The sequence below is a fragment of the Amia ocellicauda genome, chromosome 6 (assembly GCF_036373705.1).
Source record: "Amia ocellicauda isolate fAmiCal2 chromosome 6, fAmiCal2.hap1, whole genome shotgun sequence".
NCBI lineage: Eukaryota > Metazoa > Chordata > Actinopteri > Amiiformes > Amiidae > Amia > Amia ocellicauda.
The window spans coordinates 48,566,857-48,591,647 of NC_089855.1; the positions used below are offsets into that span (position 1 = coordinate 48,566,857).

At 41.7% G+C, this 24,791-nt stretch overlaps 1 protein-coding gene across 2 annotated transcripts; it reads right to left on the minus strand.

The window, feature by feature from the left end:
- Positions 1-1,502: 1,502 nt before the first annotated feature.
- On the minus strand, positions 1,503-15,677 carry LOC136751652 (stonustoxin subunit beta). 2 transcript variants are annotated; one of them, XM_066707436.1, is made up of 4 exons: positions 15,467-15,677; positions 14,733-14,851; positions 3,967-4,010; positions 1,503-3,520 (listed from the first exon to the last, which is right to left on the minus strand). In XM_066707436.1, the coding sequence occupies exons 2-4, from the start codon at positions 14,789-14,791 to the stop codon at positions 2,988-2,990; spliced, it is 636 nt and encodes a 211-aa protein (XP_066563533.1). In that variant the 5' UTR covers positions 14,792-14,851; positions 15,467-15,677; the 3' UTR covers positions 1,503-2,987. The 2 variants fall into 2 exon arrangements, 1 of the variants encoding a protein (XP_066563533.1); XR_010817044.1 differs by lacking the exons at positions 1,503-3,520; positions 3,967-4,010 and adding an exon at positions 13,161-13,621.
- Positions 15,678-24,791: the final 9,114 nt, after the last annotated feature.

Below are 24,791 nucleotides of genomic sequence, written 5' to 3' on the forward strand. Positions count from 1 at the left end.
GTACTAAAGGGACTAGCAGAATTAAAAACAAACAAGTCACCTGGGCCAGATGGTATATTTCCAACAGAACAGTCCCTAAGAAATTAGGGAAAATATTTATAGGCTGCTAACTAAAATATTCCAAATGACCCATGTCTTGTTATTGCTGTGTTCCCTGGTGTCATGCTGTCTGCCTGCACCTTCCCCAGCTCACCACCTGATGTCACCCTTCACTTCTCATGTCATTATTCCAATATCTCTAGCACCTGTTTGTGATTTCCCTCACTCAACTCCCAGTGTATTTAAGCCCAGCTGAAACCACGGATCTATGCAAAGTCACTGTTTGCTCTAGCATCAATCTACAAGCCTATGTTAGACCTTTGCTTGTCCTTGACCACTGTTCTTTGGATCTCCTTATTGTCTTGCTTCCTGACCTTTTGCTTGCCTTTCTTCAACTATGTTTCTGGATTCTCTACATTGCCCTGTTCGCCTGTGACCTGACCCCTGCCTGTTCTCCTGACCACGTTTTCGGAACTGTCTTTGCAACTCCTGTTTACCGGCCCCGACCTCCCTGCCTGGATAGAGCTCGCTCCACGCTTGGGTCCCTGTTCGCCTGGTCAGTGCACCATGACCGACCTAACACCTGGATTCCTTGCCTGACCTCCCAACCACAACTGTGGACATTCCTCATTACTCTGTTTGCCTGATTGCCTGACCCTTGCTTGTGACCACGACCACATCTTTGCCTTGCTTTGATTGCCCTGTCCTGCCAGTACCTGACCCACGCCTGTCTGACCACCCCTCTCAGCACCGCAACTGGTTTCCCCAAAACACCTATGTTACTATAAAAGTTCAGTTTTTACATAATTTGACAAAATACAAATATTACACATTATCCACATTGTCAAGGAAGATAAATATGACTCACCATAAGCTTCCAAGTGCTCCTGCCCAAACAGTTCCACTCCACAATAATTGACATGTTGTTCCCCCAAATAGAAGCATTGTACAGCATTGCCTATGTAATCTCCCATTCCAGTTTAGCTAATGTTGTTGTGTTTTTCCTTTTTGTTTTTGTTGTTAATTAGTCTTTTCTTTTCGTTATTTTGTTTTCCTTTTTATTGTTTTGCACTTCAGGGCCACCGTAAGTATGCTATAAAATATATTATCATATTATGGCAAAAATAAACATGTCTAATATATTTATAATTTGTAATAATGACATATCACAATTCATAATATGTTAATAGATTATTTATAATGGATACTTTAAATAGTGTTACCGTCTCAAATATATTTACCTGTTTGCTTAAGTGAGAGGAGAAATACAAATGCAATTAACTTTTTTTCACTTTAAACAGTAGTGTGCTGTGCATTATTTTGGACTTTACACCTGTCTGCAATTATTGACCCTGTGGGTCTTATGCTCTGTGTAGCTGGTACAGGTCATGTGAACTTCCCTCTCTATTTTTACCTTCTATTTCAGTGCTCTCACTACCTGTGTCCTGGTGACGTTTCACCAGTTACCTGTCCTCTTTACTTATTTATTTTTTGTTCGTCTTTATTTGTTCTTCTTTTCTGGTGTGCTCTTTCCACACCTGGTGCCCAACCGAGTGGCCCCGTTACAAGTCTGAGACACAGTGTTCCACTGAAACACACTGACAGCAGTGACAAAGTCTGCACAAGTCTGTACAATCCCCCAAAAATATATGTATTTATTTATGTCTTCATCAGGAATAAGGAAACACATCACATGGTTTAAAGATATACACATTAGTTACAGATGGAAAGCAATCATGTGAGAATGTATCTTTAACAACAATTATATCATTGCACTGCATTGAGAATGTATAAGACTCATGCATGTTAATGTTTTATAGTATTAATGTGAGAATGTTTTAACAACCAGTTAGATCATTACAATACATTAAAAATGTTTCAGCTTCATTCGCATACATTTTTGATAGTAATTCCTAAATCAAACATTAAATTACATGGTTGTGATTACAATACAATTACAATTACAAAGAGGTATAGAGTTCAGATAAAAGACATGTTAAATTACAACACACACTTTAGTGAAACACACTAACTTTGTTAATTTTGTATTTATATTCCCCTCTGAAATCATCTCTGCACAATACACCCTATGTGCTTGAATGAACACATCTGTCGTCCTGCTGTCACTACTTGCGGTGTCTGTGTTTTCAGTGGGACAGTGATAACTCCTCTGTGAAGACCTATAGCAGGATGAGTCTAACTGTCAACACCACCAAGACAGAGGTGGTCTGCCAATGCAGCACCAACCCTCCACCCACAACGCCTGTCTTCACCATAGATTATAGACCACTAACAATAGTCCCGTCCTTCAGATATTTGGGCAGCATCCTCACTGAGGACTGCAACCTCAATGATGTAATTCACAACCGGACGAAGCAACCCTCAGCTACTCTGGAAAACTGAGATGCAAGGTCTTTCAAAACAAAGATCTCCACCTCCACACTAGAGTTGCTGTTTATCAGGCTGTTGGTGTTACTATACTTCTCTACAGTTGTGAAGCCTGGGTCACCTAAAGTCGTCATATCAAGCTGCTAGAGCAGTTCCATATAGGATGCCTGCAGCGTATCCTAGGAGTCCCTTGGCGTGACCGTGTGCCCCCCACTGAGGTATTTGCTAAGACCAACTGCAAGAGTATGGAGGCCGTGGTCACACAGCACCAACTGTGCTGGCTCGGCCACATTGTTAGGATGCCTCAGGAGTGCCTGCTAAGAAAAGATCCTCTACGACCAGCAACACCATGGCCGACGCTCCGCGGGAGGGCAGAAAAAGCGCTACAAAGATCAGCTTAAAACATCACTAAAGAAGTGCAGGATGAACCCAAAACATGGAGAGCATCGCCGCCGACCGCTCCACCTGCCGGCAGCTCTGCCATGTCACTACTGTATCTATACTGAGGAGTGCAGAGGACAGACAGGAGCTCCAGACACAGGCTCTTCCAGGATGCCAGGCTACTCCAGCTGGCACAGGGACACACTGGAGCCAGAGCCATAAACCCAAAACCCTGGATAGAGGGGCTCAGTGAATGTGCTGTGGAAGGTGTGCAGGGGGGTCAGTGTGTCAGAGGAGATGCTGTAAAACGTCAGAGTGCCGGCTGCCCAGTCCAGATACACTCCTACTCTGTGTGTGGGGGGAGCAGGCATGTCAGTGTGATTGTTATTGTGCCAGGCTGAGCAATTGGAACCCTCACAGCTCAAACTCCAGGACTTGTCATTGCGTCCAAGACGACAGTCAGCATGGCTTCCTTCCCTGCTGATTCCTTTACATGTGACTCCTATATCAGCCCACTCCCCACTCCACTCAGCCTCCCAGTAACAGAGACCAGTCAGACCCTCTCTGCACAGCACTTGGTCATAGCAGTCAAATCTCTCTATGTGATCAGGTTGTGGCTGCTCCTCTGACCCCCATGTTGCCTTTCTGTTCCCCTTAGACAGAGACAGGCGTCTGTGCACTGTGTTGGGGTCCAGTGTGAGTCGACAGACATCTGCAGACAAGAGGGAGGTTAGAAGAGCGAACATCTACACCAGAATCAACTGGAGCACCAGCAGGACTCCAGTAATGATGATGATGATGATGATGATGATGATAATAATAATAAAAACGGAAGAAGAAGAGGAACAGAGGGAGAATAGAGGAAACAGATTGTGGGGGGTGTAGAAGGGAAACGGTCCGCTTTGTATGCTTCCGGGGCATTTTGGAAGTAGATACAAAAACATGGAGGTAGATGGGGGGGGTGAGGAAAAGAGAGAGAAGGTAGATGAGGAGGAGGGAGGGAGAGGAGGCTGACCGACAAGAGAGAAGGGGAGTTGGATGGAGATGAAGGAGGGAGAGAGGAGAGGTTGATGGAAGGAGAGGTGAGGCTAGTGAAAGGTCTGGAAAATGAGTGTAACCCTGTGGATTGAGAGGATTCTTCAGTCCAGACAGACTTACATTTCAGGAGTCTTCGTCTGCTCCTGCTCTCTCCACTGTCAAAGCTGTAAGAAACCAAAACAAAGAGCAGTGACTCAGGGACACAGATCCTCCTGCCCACAGCCTGTCTATGAAGTGTGATGTGATTCATGAGCCTCCCTCTCCACAGCCCTGAGCCACTGGAAGAGCTCCACACACCAGCAGGGCTGTTATATATCCATCACCATGAGACAGCGCCTCTGCCAGTGTCAACTGAGCTACGCACTCTGAGGCTGTGTCCAAAACACCACTCTGCACAGCCACACAGAGTCCCCCCGAGTGCTTAATCAGACTGGGTTGTGTCCCTGATGCTCTGAATGGGTCAAGCTGCCTGGTTAATCACAACAGGGAGTATCCTTCTGTTTCCAGTAAACTGCATCCATCTGTGCCCACCTGCACTAGTCTGTAACCTGCTGCTGTAGGATCTTGTTTCCTTTCACTAGTGATTGAATTTGCATTGTCTTGTGAATATCGTCCCAGAGCAATGTGGATATAACTCTCCAGTGTGAGAAATAAGGCTCTACCACCCGGCACAGGTGGCCTAGTTTTATGTATTCAGGCTGGAGGTCTACAGGCAGACACAATCCAGGCAGTGCCCAGAGAGGTTGCTGGGTAAACTGACCCATGTGTTAGAAAACAACATCATATTAAAAAGAGAACTTCCCCAGAAGAAAAATATATATATTTCCCTTAGTTTGGTGACTTAGTACTTTTTATTTAACGGTATTGTCATTTGTTTGGTGAATTGACTGTACGAATGTTTGAAAGCCCAAACTATCTGCTGGATAACTAAGAGCTGGATCTAGAGGGAGGGCAGCTCCTCTGTATCTTGTGGTCGGAATTGCACTCTCTCTCGATACATAGTTTTCACTGCTAAGGTTAGCTGCTATGAACAGACTTGTATTACATATTATCCCAAATGTATTGAAAGCTTCTGTATGATTTTGACAAGTAAAATGGGGAGTGGGGAGGTGGTTGGTGTCCAAAAAATGGTCCGGCCCTTCTCGCATTTGCCAGAATTGCCACATGGCCAGTTCGCCAATGGGAGTATATATAATGTATTGACAGTTCTCCATTTTGACCACAGACAGCACTTGTTCTCTGAACACCTTCTTATAGAGAGAGTGAGTTAAACTGACTCTTTAGACACTAAAGATGTTCAAGTCAGCTATTAAGGGTGTTCTTGTGAGATCCACACATCCCTTCCCCAGTTCACCTCCACAGGTCACTATATAAGAATTCTGAACAGCATTATGTGCAAATAAGAACATAAAAACATAAAAAAGATTACAAACGAGAGGAGGCCATTCGACCCATCGTGCCCGTTTGGTGTCCAAGTGATCCAAGGATCCTATCCAGCCTTATTTTAAATGTTCCAAATTGTTCAGCTTCTACCACATCGCTGGGGAGTTTGTTCAGATTGTGACGCCTCTCTGTATGAAGAAGTGTCTCCTGTTTTCTGTCTTGAATGCCTTGAAGCCCAATTTCCATTTGTGTCCCCGGGTGCGAGTGTCCCTGCTGATCTGGAAAAGCTCCTCTGGTTTGACGTGGTCGATGCCTTTCATAATTTTGAAGACTTGGATCAAGTCCCAACATAGTCTCCTCTGTTCCAGGGTGAAAAGGTTCAGTTCCTCAATCTCTCAGTAGGACATTCCCTTCAGACCTGGAATAAGTCTGGTTGCTCTCCTCTGAACTGCCTCTAGAGCAGCGATATCTTTCTTTAAGTGTGGAGCCCAGAACTGTCCACAGTATCCAGATAAGCTCTAACTAGTGCATTGTACAGTCTGAACATCACTGCCCTTGTTCTCAATTCTACACTTTTGACAATATACCCCCTCATTGAATTTCATATGCCAGGTATTGGCCCACAATTGAATATTATCTAAGTCCCTTTGAATAGCCTGTGCTGCCAAGATTGTATCTGCTGAGCCGCCTATTTTTGTATAATCTGCAAATTTGACAAGTTTGATATCCCAGAGTCCAGATCATTAATATAGATTAGAAAAAGCAAAGGCCCTAGTACTGATCCCTGTGGAACTCCACTAACAACCTCACTCCAGTTAGAAGCAACTCCTCTAATCAACACCCTCTGCTTCCTATACATCAACCAGTTCATAATCCATTTACTTACATTACCCTGAATGCCTACAGCTTCTAATTTGAGGATCAGTTTTTGGTGTGGAACCTTATCAAAAGCATTTTGAAAATCTAAGTGTATCATATCATATGCTTTCACCTGATCTAGAGCTACAGTTGCATGTTCAAAAAATTCTAATAAATTAGTCAGATATGATCTGCCTCGTGTAAACCCTTGTTGACTATCTCCAAGAATATGGTTTTCATTAAGATGCTCCTCTGTTTTCACCCTAATCATTTTTTCCAACATTTTACAGGTGATGCAGGTGAGACTGATTGGTCTGTAATTTCCTGGCTCAGTTTTGTCCCCTTTCTTGTGGATTGGTATGACATTTGCTGTCTTCCAGTCAGTGGGCACATCCCCTGTTCTAAGTGTCATTTGGAGTATTTGTGTTAGCGGCATCATAAATCATACTGTTGGAAATATCCCATCTGGCCCAGGTGATCTGTTTGTTTTTAATTCTGCTAGTCCCTTTAGTACTGTTGGGGTAAAATTGCTTTCCAGTAAGATACTAGTTAAAACTTGCTCTTATAAGGGTTTCTTTGTTCTTATTTCTCTGCTCAGACTTATCTGTGTGGCAGAGATATTTTCTACTGCCGTGGACATTCTTTAGTTAACAAACCGAAACTATATAACACATTCTTATCAGTATAGTGTGTGCTGTGTCCTTGGTACCAGTGCTTCCATGTCTGACTGAAATATTGTTTCCCCAATTAGAAAGAATACCTTATGAACTGCCCCGGGACATATGCCAAGAAAATATCATCCAGGTTTGAAATATTGCTTGTAGATGTATAAAAGGCTGTGTGAAACGTTCAATAAACGAAGATAAACGAACTGACATAGTGTCAGTGACTTTACTTCCCGGGCCTGTCTCCTGCCGAGAGTCTAAACTATTACTGGAAGCACTCATTGGGGGGCCTGATTCACTGGGATCCGAAGGGTTGCTTCAACTGAAGCTTTGTACCTTCAGTCCGTGATACAATCAGGTGAGTGGTCTCTTTATTGCCTTTGTGCTGTACCCTAAGAACTGCTCACTGGGTGTGAATCCGAGGCCAAACGTATTGAAGTACGATACTGGATCTTATGGGTAACAGTTGGCGTATCGAAGTACGATACTGTATCTTGCGCGTAACAGTTGAGACTTGATGCAGGAGAAACAAAGTGTCTAAAGTCGTGTCCTGCGGAGGATCCACCATACTGCACTGACAGCACTGTTATCCTAGTCCAGGGATGATGGACTAGAGGGCTGTTAGAATTTCGTGAACAGACTCCAAATGCTTTAGTGCTGTAACCAAGAGCTGCTGACTAATTCTATTCAAAATATACTGGACTAGATGGCTGTACTAAGATATTGTGCTGTGCTGATGTGTGGCATCTGAAGCAGGAAATCTTTGTGTTTGTGAGTATATCACTCTTCTTGTTTGTCTTTATGTGTCGAGACTGTTATGATTGGAATTGAATTGAAGCAGTACCTGAGAATCGGTGGGAATGATCAGTGGTACTATAAGACAGGATTTTTATATGTGTAATGAAGACAGAAGCCTGACTTATGTCCAAAGACAGAAAAATAAGATTGTAAGAGTAAATTAAAGACTAGAAGCTAAGTGTCTATCTCTCATAGTACACTGTATCAGTTAAACAATACGACTTTGAAAATAAAAAATCTGTGTATAGGACACAAACGAAACCTTCAAAACTATATGTAATATACAGTGGTAAGAAACGAGAAACTAAAGCTAACTAACTTAAAACATTCATTAGAAAAAAAAGTATATATATATATATACACTCACCTAAAGGATTATTAGGAACACCATACTAATACTGTGTTTGACCCCCTTTCGCCTTCAGAACTGCCTTAATTCTACGTGGCATTGATTCAACAAGGTGCTGAAAGCATTCTTTAGAAATGTTGGCCCATATTGATAGGAGAGCATCTTGCAGTTGATGGAGATTCGTGGGATGCACATCCAGGGCACGAAGCTCCCGTTCCACCACATCCCAAAGATGCTCTATTGGGTTGAGATCTGGTGACTGTGGGGGCCAGTTTAGTACAGTGAACTCATTGTCATGTTCAAGAAACCAATTTGAAATGATTCGACCTTTGTGACATGGTGCATTATCCTGCTGGAAGTAGCCATCAGAGGACGGGTACATGGTGGTCATAAAGAGATGGACATGGTCAGAAACAATGCTCAGGTAGGCCGTGGCATTTAAACGATGCCCAATTGGCACTAAGGGGCCTAAAGTGTGCCAAGAAAACATCCCCCACACCATTACACCACCACCACCAGCCTGCACAGTGGTAACAAGGCATTATGGATCCATGTTCTCATTCTGTTTACGCCAAATTCTGACTCTACCATCTGATTGTCTCAACAGAAGTCGAGACTCATCAGACCAGGCAACATTTTTACAGTCTTCAACTGTCCAATTTTGGTGAGCTTGTGCAAATTGTAGCCTCTATTTCCTTTTTGTAGTGGAGATGAGTGGTACCTGGTGGGGTCTTCTGCTGTTGTAGCCCATCCGCCTCAAGGTTGTACGTGTTGTGGCTTCACAAATGCTTTGCTGCATACCTCGGTTGTAACGAGTGGTTATTTCAGTCAAAGTTGCTCTTCTATCAGCTTGAATCAGTCGGCCCATTCTCCTCTGACCTCTAGCATCAACAAGGCATTTTCGCCCACAGGACTGCCGCATACTGGATGTTTTTCCCTTTTCACACCATTCTTTGTAAACCCTAGAAATGGTTGTGCGTGAAAATCCCAGTAACTGAGCAGATTGTGAAATACTCAGACCGGCCCGTCTGACACCAACAACCATGCCACGCTCAAAATTGCTTAAATCGAATTGTGATTGGTTGATTATATAATTGCATTAATGAGAAATTGAACAGGTGTTCCTAATAATCCTTTAGGTGAGTGTATAACACAAAAATGCCATCCCCTGTGCCAAATCACTATTGACATCAACTCTGCGCAGAGAGCTAAACTCACATTAATGGCACCTATGTGTGTGTGCACACACACACAGTATTGTCTGAACTGTAACGTTTTAATGTTGAGCTAATAAAATCATGATCTTCATTAATGTGAAATCAATCCTCTTATTTTTGTGTTAACATCAGCCTTCTGGGTTAGTAGTTTGCAAACACTGTCTGTAGGCTATTTAATTTACTTGTTATTTATATTAACTCACCAACACACCATGTGCATGGCACTTGCTTTAAGAAACACGTAAAATAGGCTAACTTTGCTTTATATTATTATTTATTTCTTAGCAGACACCCTTAAGGGCGTACAGATACCAGTTTGCTTAGTGTTTGTTTGCGGTTTCCTGTTCTTCTCTCAAGGTTGAAGATGTTACATTATAGTGATTGATTAACTCATTGTCCATTTTTAAAACTGTGACATCTGGTGCTGGAATATTGATGGCATTCTGCACAACGTAACGCATACTATTATTTGGTTAGTCAAATGTGTTTAAACTACTATATGTAATTACTGTATTACCTTCATATATATTTGTTATTGTACGCGTCATGCTGCTATTTCTCATGTGCACTAATCATGTAAAATGTAAATATCCTGTGTTTTATCAATACAAAATGAACCGAGCTCACATGCTTATTGCAATGTGAACACAAGTGATCTCAGTCCTGAGAAAACACGGAAGTGAGCCACGAAAATGAACCTGAGTTCAAACTCAGCAAGTTTTTACAGAAGACAAGTGTGAACACCTAGCACAATGATACATTGTTCAAAAGCAAATTAACCAAACCGAGTTAGTTTGAAACAAATACAGTGTGAATAGGGGGTAAGTGATCAAAGGATCCTATCAAGTCTATTTTTCAATGTTAAATAGATTATTGTCTAAACTAAATTATTGTCATAAACCACATCGCTGGGGAGTTTGTTCAGATTGTAACAACTTTCTGTGTGAAGAAGTGTCTCCTGCTTAACGTCTTGAATGCCTTGAAGCCAAATTTCCAGTTATGTCCCCGGGTCCGTGTGTCCCTGCTGATCTGGAAAAGCTCCTCTGGATTGATGCGGTCGAAGCCTTTCATGATGTTAAAGACTTGGATCAAGTCCCCACGTAGTCTCCTCTGTTCCAGGGTGAAAAGGTTCAGTTCCTCAGTCTCTCAGTAGGACATTCCCTTCAGACCTGGAATAAGTCTGGTTGCTCTCCTCTGAACTGCCTCTAGAGCAGCGATATCTTTCTTGAAGTGTGGAGCCCAGAACTGTCCACAGTATCCAGATGAGCTCTAACTAGTGCATTGTACAGTCTGAACATCACTGCCCTTGTTCTCAATTCACACTTTTGACAATATACCCTAGAAATGTGTTTGCCTTTTTTATTGCTTCCCCACATTGTTTGGATGGAGAAAGTGAGGAGTCCACAAAGACTGATAGGTCTTTCTCATGTATTACTTCATCTAGTTCTATTCCTCCCATAGTGTAATTATAGTGGACATTTTTGTTACCTGCATGTATTACCTTGCACTTGTCCTCATTGAATTTCATCTGCCAGGTGATCCCTGTGGAACTCCACTAACAACCTCACTCCAGTTAGAAGCGACTCCACTAATCGACACCCTCTGTTTCCTGTACATCAACCTGTTCATAATCCATCTACTTACATTACCCTGAATGCCTACAGCTTCCAATTTGAGGATCAGTCTTTGGTGTGGAACCTTATCAAAACCTTTCTGAAAATCTAAGTATATCATATCATATGCTATCATGTGATCTACAGCTGCAGTTGTCATTAATTAGTAAGACATGATCTGCCTCATCTAAACCCATGATGGCCCCGGTGATTTGATTGTTTTTAATTCTGCTAGTCCCTTTAGTACCTCCTCCTCATTTATCCTGATCTCTCACATTTGCCACATCTCGTTCATTTTCCAAGATACTTCCATTTTTGCCCTTAATCTGTTTCACTTCCTCCTTTATTGGCCTCTTGCTGTTGTAATATTGAAAAAAGCTCTTTGCATTAGTTTTAGCTCCAAGAGCTATGTTTCTTTCCATTTCCCTCTTTGCTTTCCTGATCCCTTTCTTAAGGTCTCTATGCAGCTCAACGTATTGTTTGTATTTTGTTTAGTCTCCATCCCTTTTATATGCGCTTTACAACATTTTCTTTCTGTTGATATTTTTTTGCATACTTCTATTAAACCGTTTTGGTACAAATCTCTCCTGAGCCTCAAGTAGTATATTCTTACAATATACCCATCCATTTTCAACAGACTCTGTATCCAGTGTGCTCCAGTCTACCTCTTCTAAGTGTCGCCTCATACTTTCAAGGTTTGCTTTTCTAAAACTGTAGTCCATTGTTTTAGACTTGGTCCCTGTTTCTTGAAAGAATGCCTCAAAGCTAACCATATTGTGATCACAGTTGTATTTAAAATACCAAAACCCACAGATGTTTACAAATAATTGTGCGAGAGATATTGTCAGTTTTGCAAGGAGCGCAGCTGTCTAGAAGCCCGTCAGAAATACCCGGCAAAACAAACTCAATGGGCCATCGGTTGTGCTGTGTTCAATACATATAAAAGCATCTTCAGATGTACTTATTATTGTTGTTGTTGTCCTTATTACTACCAGTAACATTTAATCATAACAGTGATAATAATACATGTACATTGCTTACTGTGCATTGATTGTAATCGCATGTGTCGGACTTTGCTGGTCAGTATCAGTCCCACAACTTGTGTGCGCAGACCAGTTTTGACAGTACTGTGGAAGTGTTATGGCAGTGTGTTCATTATATTTATCTGTTCTGTCTTCATCAAATTGACATTACGTGCACCGAGTTCCGCCATCCGCCACCACTCTGTTATCCGGGACGTCTGAATTTTCAAATGAAGCACCGGATATTATAATTATTAAGTTGAACTGACACTGATTGGACAGAATGTGTTTTGTATGTATTAATTAACTTAACGTGGAGCTCTGATTTATATCGACACATACATTTTTAACAACAACGGCACAAGAAACAGCGCGCATCTCTATTGCATCTATGGAAAATAAACTAGAGTTTAGTCGAACTATAAAACTTATTTTAAGTTCCAACTTTGTATTGCTGATGATGTCTCTGTTTGTCTGTGTATATAACTTGTGTATATCCTAGGAGAACACATGGTGCACAACGATAACTCATTCTTACCTTGTTGAATGATGGTACTGTAGAAAACACAGTTTGAAACTGCTTCCTATTAACAGTTAGGTTCATTAACACGTTTAATTGCTCAATAATAGGAATTATTATTATAATGGTAGCCTAATAATGAAGAAACAAAGACATGGAGTATACTATTCAATACTGAATTGTTAATAATATAATGGTCTCATGTCTACCCATCAGCGTTCAATCTACACTCTCTACACAATGTAGACTTCTGTCCTCTGAAAGCAGAAGCACAAATGTAGGAGCAACGCGTCTCATTCCACGTCCTCTAGGTAATTGTACACCGGTGTTCCCTCAGCTTAAGACACAGTGCAGATTTTCTGAACTTTATTCACTTTTTCAGTTTAGTTCAATTCATCTCATAATCCCAAGGAAATTCTTCACTCATATTGATCGCCTCCAGAAGTCATCATCACCTGCATTCTAACCCTGTCTCTCACATTCCCCAGCATCATGAGCAATCATCCAATTAACATGCCCCAGCTCCATGTGCACTTGCACCATGAACACTGTGCTCCCATAGGACCAGCACTACACAGCCCTGTCTCCTGCTTCGCTCTACTCTGCATTTAAACCCCCTGTTACTGCAAGTCAATGCTCAGTCTTGATTGTTTCCAGCAGCATTGCTCAGTGTTATTCCTGCTGACTATATGCCTGTGGTCCTGGCCTTGAACTTCTGTATACTCTGACCTCTGGATTGTCCTCTAACTTCTTGTTCACCTGACTGACCGACTGACCCTTTGCCTGCAAACCCAATTACGACTCTTTCCTTGCCTCTATTACCTGCTTTGACCTGCACTTGAGTTCTCTATGTCCCTGGCTGTTTGTCAAGGCAGTCATTACACACATCTAATGTAAATGTTTTGTGTAATTTTAACATGCAATGAAATAGGTGATTAATAATTGACAAATTGTGGTAAAATATGATTAAAATAATTAATTGTTTGACAGCCCAAATTTTAAATGATATCCCCAATCAAGACCAGAAAAATGTAGTGTTGGAGAGTTGTATAAGTGCCACAGGATCATCAGTGACAACACTGTTATTCTGTGTCTTGTATGCAGATCCTGAAGCCACACACACACAATACCCACTGATATTTTCATTTCTGACAAATGAGCAACAGTGCAACATGTGGCGCCCAGAACACACTCCCATCTCTCAGTGCTGGTAGAGATGGATGTGCAATATAAACTGTAACCTCGCAGGGGAAGGGGTCTTGTCTGAAGTCAACTGGGCGATCTATTGAGTTCTCACTCCTCATGGACACAGAGCTGGGCCTCAATGACTCTGCTCTCCTCAGTGGGACCCTGTGAACACACATGGACACAGGCCTTCATTTAACTATTTCAACACAGCTGGACAATCGGTTCAAATGAGAGGATAACAATGCAGGGCCTCAATAAAACAGCAAGGCCACCGTGATAACAATGTGAAGCACTGCTGCTGTAAACCAGGCTGACCCTTTCAATCTGTCACTTGAAGCACAACTTTGGGCTCTGCTGACACTCTCATACCAACACAGACAGACAGGATGACTTGCATTGCTGTTCTTGCTAAAAAAGGCTGTACAGTGGGTTAACTAGGAATACATTTCCATTGAACTAAATAAACACCAATTTAAAACAGTTTTTGAAAACTATTTTTTATCTGAAGAAGTGGAATGTTCTGCAATGGTCAAGTCAATCACCTGACCTGAATCCAATTGAGCAGCATTTCACTTGCTGAAGTCAAACTGCCCCAAGAACAAGCAGGCACAAAAGCATCACCAGGGCAGAGCATCACCAGGGAAGAAACCCAGCATCTGCTGATGTCTATGGGTTCCAGACTTCAGGCAGTCATTGACTGCAAAGGATTTGCAACCAAGTATTGAAACTCACAATTTAATTCATGATTATGTTAGTTTGTCCAATTACTTTTGAGCCCCTAAAATTGGGGGGACCACTTAACAAAATGGGTGTAATTCCTACACCGTTCACCCAATGTGGGTGTAACTACCCTCAAATTAAAGATGAAAGTCTACACTTAAAGGACATCTTGATTGTTTCCTTTCAAATCCACTGTGGTGGTGTACAGAGCCAAAATGATGGCAATTGTGTCACTGTGTGAATATTTATGGACCTAACTGTATATCGTACCTAATAAAATGTTAGGCTTGCAATTACAATGGGTATGAATTTCCATTTTTAATTTGTAGCACATTGTTGAAAGCTTTGGGGATTTTTCTTTTGATTTGACATGGTGCTCAAGACTTTTTAGATCAGTGGGGAAAAAACCTAATTTAATATGTTTCAAATTCTGAAACAAACTGGTGAAAAACTGTTGGGGGGGAATACTTTTCAAGGCCCTGCAGATGCTCTATCAGACTGACAGATACCCTTATATATTCAGAGACACTCTGCCCCTCACATCTCCTCTCACCTCTTGGTCTCAGGGCCCATAACTCCATCACCAGCCTCAGGCTCCCCAGAGAGACTCATCTCAGAGGCAGCTCCCCTCCTCAGCAGCTGACAGAGGAGTCCTGATCCGGATCAGTGGACCTGGACACACAAAGCACAGCCACAGCGAGACACACTGATCACACAACAACAGCATCCATTACAACAGCGCTGCCATGTGACACAGAGCTCTCAAGTGTTCAAAACGTCAATGCGTGAGTTTTGTCACACACAAAATGCGGTGACAGAAAACGCTCCTGCTGGCTAAAGGCTGTGCACTTGTGTGTGTAACAAACAGAAAGGTTTGGGCCAAATTAGTGAGATTTTAGTAGCAATGCATGAGAGCGTGAGACGGGTCGTGAAACCTTGAAAATTGGCCTAATGTTGTGTTAATAATAAGACTGACTATAGTGAAATAATGAAGCTATAACTCACTTCACTAGGATCTCCATTATTAAACAATTGTAATATATTTGTCAACCAATAAAAAGTTATGCAGTTAATCAGTCAGTGTAACCGATTGATAGCTTATTGTAAGTTTTATCTCGGACATTTTCAAAAGCACAAAAGTCTCAATTTAAAAGAGAAGTTCGCACACATAGACCTTTCTGTTGTTGACTTACAGCAGCAGATTGTGTTTGAAATCAAGTGTCTTAGTTGACCAGGATCCTAGAGACGACGACATTGTCGTACAGTTTGAATATTTAAAGTACTTACCGGATGATTGATTTACTAGGGAATCCAATATCCCGTCCCCTCAGCTCATTTAATGGCAGCAAATTTCACTCTAAGAAAGATCAACGTTGCTCAGGGATTCTTGAAAAACAGGACAAACCAGGGTTTTTTTGTTTTGTTTTGTTAAGTAGTTAAAATGATTTCCTGTTAAGGACTAAAGTGTTTAAAAACAGGGACTGGGTAAAACCCGGAACGCCGCAACAGTGGAAAGATTTACATTTTAAAAACTGAAGCTTTCAGAAACTTGTGATTTAATTGAACATATTGTACTACATAGTATTAACTTTAATACTAATAACAACAACAACAATAATAATAATAAAAATCAATACACATTTTCTACAATTTGTTAAAGTGAACAGAATTTGAACAGTAATAGTGGCATTAAGGTACAATAGTGCTTGAGATGAAGTGCACTGTAATGGGATCAGGGGGGGCATTACGGTCACACAGATCTATTAACTTTGAATAAATAACCTTATGACCCCATTTATTATATATGTAAGAAATGCAGATCACCTTAATACATGCCTGTGTTTAGTGAAATGAAAACCACATACCTGTACGAGGGGGGCTATGACGCGGGACGCAGCAGGTGTTTCTGTGTATTTTGGTTTTCCTTTTACAGGTGTGTTACTTCTGTTGCAGTCCTGTTAGGAGTTAGATATCAGCAAATAGGTGCACATTTTCCTGACGGAGGCTTTGTGCTGATTGATTGAAACTGTCGTTGGTTCTTTGTAGGGATGCACCGATTAATCGGCCAACAATCGGTATTAGCCGATTATAGGCACAAAATATAATAATCGGTATCTGCCGACTACTTTGAAATGGCCGATTACTTGCGACCGATTGTGGTGTCTGAAAAGGCATCACGCTTACCTACTTTTTATAATAGGCTAATGTTGTTTTCTCCAGTCATCTGTCGATGACAGATAATACAGTGCCAGGCTGCTGTGTTGTATATAAGGTGAGAGCTTTCACACTTATGCCCCGTTTCCACTGGTTTCAGCATCCGGACGCATCCAGGTTTTGTGGCCGGTTAACTGTCTGCTGCCAGACGTAACGTCCGTCACCACTGAGGAAAAACTGCGCTTTCGGCAGCGGAGCTGTGCGCTGGACTTGTAGACAGACAGCGAGGAGATCAGATACATTGTGTCGCAAGATATAATCTCAAGTGAAGTGTGGGAACACGAACAAATTACAGTTTTATTAGCAGCATGGAGTGAAATCCACGTACAGAAACAATGACTGATTACAGTTAATATCCGAGTTCATTAAACACTTGGATTTCACAGGACCGGTGCAGTGCCGGGACTAGTTAAAATAAACTGAAGGATAATAATCGGATGGTAGCAGCCGATTTTATTAATATTTTATGTATGTAACCCGTCTACGTTTTGATTAAATAAAGTTCTAAGAATCAATATTCAGCAGAGTCTGTAAGTACAGCACTCACGGTACAGTCTAGCTGGGAGGTTACAAAATGCAGAACGCTATTGGTTAGAAGGAACCATGAGCCAATCAGAGAGCGAGTAGTGCAGTGGTGGGTGGGACTTGCTGAGGAAAACGAGCAGCGACGACAGAGCAAGGGCGAGTGTGAGGAGAGAGATCGGGAAGGCAAGCTGTGTGTTAAAGTAGAAAGTTAAGGAAATAGGAAAAACTGTATGGTTTATATCAAACGATATATGTAAAACATATAGGCTAAGGTTTTAAAAAATAAAACCTAGCTGAGAACCAGATAGCGCCCAGAGCGACCGAGATGAAGCCCCTGTGGCCCCGGGAGGAGAGGCCCTGCAGACGCCATGCCTGTGTCCTGAGGCTCGTAAGCGCTAGTGAGAGACTGGACTCGCCCGTCCTTCATAAAACACAGCGTTTACAGTGCAACTGGCTTGAATAAGCGAAGGGGCATTTGTTTCTGCCACAATGAGCACAGGCATCCATACAGGCCTGCAACTTGTTATTTTATTTTATTTTGCAACACGTGTAGCAGCTAAGTTGTTGTGGGGCCCAATTCACGCTTATAGCAAAAATACCTTCGGAGCATTTCCTAAAAACACCTATGAATATGTAATATAGACAAACGCATGAATATATCTAATCAAAATTAGGCTTGTTTCCCATTGGTTTACCTTTAGAAAATATGTGTTAAAGCGAACACACGTGCTTTTCTTGTATTTCTATTGGTCTGTTTGTCTGGAAACAGTTACCGCCGTGTTGGTACAACCCTCTCCTTTACATTGAGTGGCAGTTTAGCAGTCAAATCACAGTGGCTCACGGAGGCCAGGGCATAAAGACGGGGAGTGACCGACATTTTCGGTGCCGCCTGCCGGGACAAAGCGCCGCTGCGGCTCATTGACTGAACTGAGTGAGACGCCCGTAGGGAACAACGTCCAGCAGCAGACGCGCTCACTCTAGTAAAATTGAATATTGTTGTTCATCGATATCACAGTCTATTGTTTGTTACAAAAGAGAACAACTAATTTAAATTTCCATTATTATTATTCTTTTGCCACTGTTTATTTTCGAATTCCTTCTGTATCTTAAAGCCTTTATTATCTTGAGGTGTTAACAGTAAACCAATGCAATTAATGTAACTGTGTGCATGGGAAAAGTGAACAGTTACCAAGTTATTTAAAGCTGGGGTTTTATTATTTGTTTAGTACTCTTATTCAAGGTGAAGGTATTATATAGTGTAAGTTAAGAGTCTATCAGACAGGGAAATCATAAAAGCTTGAAATAACAGTTCAGCGACATTTACAAAAGAACTCGGGGCCCCGACACAGTGTATCGATTCGATTAGGGTCATTTTGTTAGGCATGGAAGGGGCGTTAAATGAATTAATACAGCAGACCTGGGTTTCCCTCTAAAACATTAAGGACTGGATTAATAAATGCGTCCATAAACGCCATGACTGAGACGCGCACACTTTCGTTAACTAGTTACAATAACAACAATAATAATAATAAATGACAAATATTGATTTTTATTGTTGCACATGGAAACGTTTTCTTACGGTAATGTAATGCTTGTCTCAATATAATGTTGTCTACACGCTTAGCTCTTCTTAAAATCTCTAATTACAGTTCAGTTGAGACGGAAAACAGGAGACACTTTGTGGCGGAGCGCGGGAACAGGGGACACGGTTGCGGTGCGTCGTAGAGTGGTCAGACTGGCCTGGGTCAGATATCGGCAGAACAGCACAGACAAAGGCAAGGTGAAGACGTGGTTGTGTCACAAGCAAGGGTCAGGCAAACCGTAATGAGGAAAGTCCAAAGTCGCGGTTGGGAGGAAACGCAAGGGGTTTATGATTCAAAAGGTTTTTGTAAGGCACAAGGCAACTGTTTGAAAATGTAGAATAAACTGACAAAACTTCACAAAGGCTGGGAGTTAGTGAGGGGTTTATAAGTGGAACAGAAAAACAGGTTGGGAGGTGCAGGGTGAGTGGGAGAAGAGGGTGATTGCATTGGATCACTTAGTTTTAATGGACACCAAACGAGCATCATCGGTAGCATTTGATCCTGGCAATGTAAACGCTCCACCGGCTCATATTCTGGCATGCACTGCTGCGGTGTTTGGTTCACAGGCAGGCGGCAGACAAACACCATCAGCATCAGCGGAGCAGATAAGAGAACACTTCCCTTATCAGTAAAATATTTGTTAAAATTAACAGTAAATGGCTTGTAATTTTATGTTTGCAAAATATATATTGTGTTTTTATTTAGTAGGAAATTTAAGTATTTTACTTGTTATAAAAAATCATGAGATAAAACAACAGTTTTGTTCTGTGTTCTAAAGGACTAATTTAATATATATATTTCTGATTTTTTTTTAATTTACCGGTAAATTCTTCTTTTCCACCAATAATCTGTGCATCACCCAGTTAATGGTGCATGTTTGAACAGTGGTAGGTCAGTGGATTCGTTTGACAGACTTTAGTTATTCTGCACAGACTTGGACCAATTTAGTCATTAGTCTTCTAAGAATCTTGTGAAAGGTTGCGTGCCGTGGATGCACCCGAAATCAGTCTGACCCTTGTGTTGAGTCATTCCTGTAAGGTGGCTCTGCTGTCAGGAGTGATGAACCCAAGTGCGGAGTGAGTAAGCAAACGGATCTAGAAGGGCAGTACAATCGTTGTCCAGGAAATTGGCTAAAGGGTCAAGGGCACCGGCAAAGGGGGCTTACGACGGAAATCCGAAGGTCAGTAATCAAAGCGATTTACTAAGGAACATGGTGAATCAGTACATTTGCACATGGTGGTGAGGAATGGTATGGCTGGGATGCTGTTCAGAATTCGGGAGATGGTGACCTCTGGAGGTGAACTGGGGAAGAGTGGACCTGACAGTTTCTGAGCATTGCCGAAGTGAAAAAAGACAAGGAGACATCATTTTCTGCATAATGACCCCCTAATTTCAGAGCCGTGTGATTGAGCGACGCTGACCTGCCGCTGTTCAAATGTGCATATCTGTCCACACAAACTGGGAGATGCACAGATTATCCATGGTAAACCCACATTTCCTGTGACTTTATACATTTTTCTTTTAAATTTGTACATTTATACATTTACCGTTTTCACACATTTACCATAACGCATACATATAATGAAGTCTGGGCTGGTGTGCATGCGAGGACCCCTGTGGCAGCTGACAGTTGATCCTCATCAAATGTCAGTGTAGACGCGACACCACTGATCCTGATCAAATGTACCGATGCATTTGATCCGGATCAGAAATGGCTGTGTAAATGCTCCTAAAAAAGTAAGCAAGAGCATAAGGATGCACACTTATATAAAGTGCAAAGTTACAAGAGTGCTGAACAGGAGAATAAGCTGCTGTATTACAGATGTGTAATCTGCTGTTTTGACTTCGGTGGGCAGGTCGTTCCACCATTTAGGGTTCAGGGATGAGAAGGAGCGGCTCTGAAGGAAGGAGAGTGGAGAGGAGGCACAGTTAGTTTTCTGGCACTGGAATGGTCTGGAGGGGATGTACGGAGAGGTCAGGGTCTGAAGGTAGAGGTGCAGTCTGGTCCAGACAGTGGTAGGTGAGGGTCAATGTCTTGAACTGGATGTGAGCCTAGTTTATCCTTAAATGACCGTCCCATCTGGTGTGCCACTTTGTAGGGAAAAATTGATCGTGCTTTTTGTTAGTTACATGTTTAAATAATCACAGATCAACATAACTTGACATAACATTTATTGTACAGTAACAATTGCATTAGACAGTAAAGGAAATACCAGCGTTTACAGCAGTACAAATCAGCTTGTTTACCTGAACCTACTGGGAGAACACGTGAGGCTCTCTGCAGCGGAGTCAGCCTCAGGGACTGTCTGTTTTGTTTTGATGGAGAGGAGTTACTCCCGGCTGAGTTACAGCACTATCTGGGTTATGCAAAACCTCTGGCAGTACCCCCATTTACAGTCTTGTGACTGTCGCACGATTTGTGTCTGAGTCCCTTCAAAGGGATGTATGTGATGTTAGATAAGGTAACAATTTGCTTTAATTTGACTTGTGTCCTAAAGTGAGAGGACCTGGCAGGTTAGGCTTCTTTTCTTTTTGCTCCCTTTGATAGTCCTTTCTTGACCAGCACTTTTAGAACATGTTTAAGACAAATATTACAAATCCAACAACTGGAAATCCAACAACCACTATAGGTGTGCCTTTGTTGCCATGCCTCCTTGTTGTGCTGCTTGTCCTTCAGATGAGTCCCCCTACCCCAGGTGTTAATTACTATTACATATATAGCTCACATAATAAGAACCTGGCAGTACATCTGTGTACCTCTGTTTTCTGTGTACCGCTACTGCACTCACCTCTGACCTGTCTCTGCTAAGCATAGCACCACTGGGACCAGAAGATCGGGTGACCACACTGCCTGTGCTGGGCCCAGCAACATCCTAGTTGTGATTGAATAAACACGTATATGAGACATGGACGATCACTAAATAAAAGCAAAATACATGACATGGGGCTCGTAATACTTTACAAGGGCCCTGTATTTTGGTTGATCATGTCACATGACCAGAATTTGAATTATTATTTTTTTTAAGGGTTTTCATCAAACTGTCCTCTTTATGTTCGTGTCAGATGGTCCAGCACTATCCTCAGACTGTTGCTTTCAATTTTATTGTAATATTATTTATTTATTTTTTGCTTAAAATAAAGGTTCAAATCCAGGTCTGGTCAATATAATAACAATTTTGACAATTTATAATTTCTATCTGATGAAGGCTTTGGTTTTATTTTGCCAGCAGCATTTGTGAAGGAGTATATTGCCAATTTCAGGATATCATTGTTGACGGATCACTTCTACTGCCTGCCATGTGTTCTCCCCTGAATCCCCCGTTGCTTAACTAGTCTACTGTTAGACTGGTCACTTGTTGCTCTTTTTTTTTTTTTTTTTTATCATAAATAAAGGTGTTGTATATTGTTGGGTTAGCTTTTGCCTTAACCTAGATATATGCAATACAGAAACAAATATGTATTTTTACGCACATTTTTTCTTTTATCACGTCCACCATGTTGGATTAAACAATTTATCAGTAAATATATGCGTTTTTATGTATTAAATAAATGCAAACCAAATTAAACATTTTTGACATTTAATTATACTATACTGTATTAAAAGTTAAGTTTATTTTTAGTAACATTATATATTAATATTTAAACCACTAAACCTCTAACAATTAGTCTACATTCTATGATAAACGTTGTTATTGTTAAGGAACGTGTGACCTCCCTACTGTTACTGTACCACTAGCTATTTCATACGATAGACAACATATTAACTTCAGCAGTAACTAACGATAGATATGTGCCAGTGTGCACCAGTTTCCTCCCTGCCTGCCTTATCTTTGACTTCTGCACTGTTGTCTGCTGCAGCAGTAGAACCAGAACTTTTTGAAAACCACTTCATTCATTTGGCATATTTAGCAGCTTCTGCCTCAAAAGGTTTTTTTGTTTGTTTGTTTGTTTTTTAATCTTTCGCTTTTTTCGGCACCATTTCTTCCTATTAGGGTTGGCAATGCTCCGGGTTTGTTGGCTTTGGCTCCAGAGTGGCTCCAGAGCTGATGGAGGCCCCCTGCTCCAGCTCCAGGCCGTCACCAGTATGGTGGGTACAGAAGTGTACATGTGGTCTCGGAAATAGCACGGTAGCCAATGAGTTCATGTATGTGTGTCTCCCAGGTAATACAATTATTATTATTGGTCAAGTTACAGATGCATGTGTTTTGGAAAAGAATGCATTTGTTCATGCAAATGTGCTATGAGTTCTAGAAATGTATGTATGAGAAAAACTAATCGTTGGTGATATATGTACATTTTCAGTGTTTATGTGAATCTTTATTCTTCACTCACTCAAGGAAAATTTGATGTTTTATTTTGGTGCAACTGTACAGAGTTCATTCTCTTTTTCTATGTAAAGGTTGGCTGAGTTGTTACATCTGTCAATCAAGTTTCACTGACTGTGATTCATTTGAAATTTAAAGAAAATGTTTGAACTGTTAAATAGACATTACAGAGACTGATGAAGCAGCAGCAGCATTCCTGTGTCCTGTGATTATTGAATATAATTTCCCCCTCATCAGGCGGTGAGGGTACTACACCAGCAGCCCCAGCTCCAGATTAAAAGCAGCCGGAGCCGGAGCAGCAGTGCAGCGCTGCACTAGAGCTGCTCTGGCTCTGGCTGGAGTGGTGTAAAGCTTGACCCTATTGGACTCTGGAGCAGTAGAAACGCATTCTCTGGAGTGATGAATCACGCGTAACCATCTGGTAGTCCAACAGACAAATCTAGAAAGCTATCTGTCTGAATGCATAGTGCCAACTGTAAAGTTTGGAGGAGGAATATTGGTCTGGGTTTTTCATGGTTTGGGCTCCACTGAAGGGAAATCTTAATGCTACAGCATACAATGTTATTCTAGATGATTTTGCACTTCCAAATTTGTGGCAACAGTTTGGGGAGGCCCTTTCCTATTTCCATGACAATGCCCATAGCACAAAGCGACGTCCATACAGAAATGGTTTGTTGAGATCGGTGTCCCCAAACACACTGCTGCTCTGAGGTCACTGTACTGCACTATCCCCACAACACCCTGCTGCTCAGAGGTCACTGTACTGCACTGGCCCACAACACCCTGCAGCTGGAGCAGAGAGGTGTAAGACCTGGCTCTCCACTCAGGGCTGGGGTCAACCCTGCATCAACTGTGCTGTGGTCACTGTGAGACAGGAGAGGTGGACAGAGATGCACTTCCTCCTGTGCTGTAATAAATACTCCAAAATAAGGGACATTTACAGTTTTGGTTACACGCATGTCTCAGTACTGAGTTCACTTTTTCAAAACTCTTCACACAGTTCTCTTTACCAAACATGCAGCCTGGCACAGCAGTACAAAGCACTACAACTACCAAAACACTTCATACATGTCTCAAAATCAACTCATTCTAGTGTAACAGTAGCACAAGTTCTCTCCCAACAAAAACCCTTTGTCACTCATAACACAATGACCTAAAACAGTAACAACGGGCAGCATTACAAGATCATTTTGTCTTTAAAGTATCTTTGATATTTTACATTAACCAAGATTCCTTTACAGTAAATAGGTGCCATTCTTGTTTTGTAGAGAGTGTACTGCAGTATGTGTTACAACAATGAATCAGAAATGCTGCTATGCTTCATTTTTGCATTTGATTTGCATTGAGTAATTACAAAATACACAGCATGAAACTACAGTAATTCCAGCAGAATAATACAAAAACATTTGTACACTATACATGGGATATCTACCAATTGATACAGTATAGATATATCACAATACTAGTCAACCCTGTCTTCTGCATTTGGCCACAAGTTCACACGTTATGTACTCTCTTGCAATACACCTGGAAAAGAATCTCTTTGCAGCCTGATCCATCCCTGGCAATCTTCTGCAGATCTCTCCAGGCATCCAGCATTCATTGCATTCAGGAGGGACATCTGTTCATGTGGACAGTGTTCATAAATGTTCCACCTCCATGAGGAAAATAATTCCTCCATGGGGTTGAGGAATGGAGAGTAAGGTGGGAGGAAAAGTGACAACATCCTGGGATGGGCTGCACACCACTCTGACTGCATGGGATTGGTGAAATGCCACATTGTCCCATACAAGTAGAAAGGTTGGGATATCGCCTCACTTGACCTCTTTCCTCACCTGGCACAAGCCTTCCATAGACCCGACTGCAGCTCTGGTGGACATTCCTGACATCAGCAGCCAATCACACACTCCCTCAAAACTTCACACGTGAAATCCATAGATTGGGGCCAAGTTAATTTATTTCAAG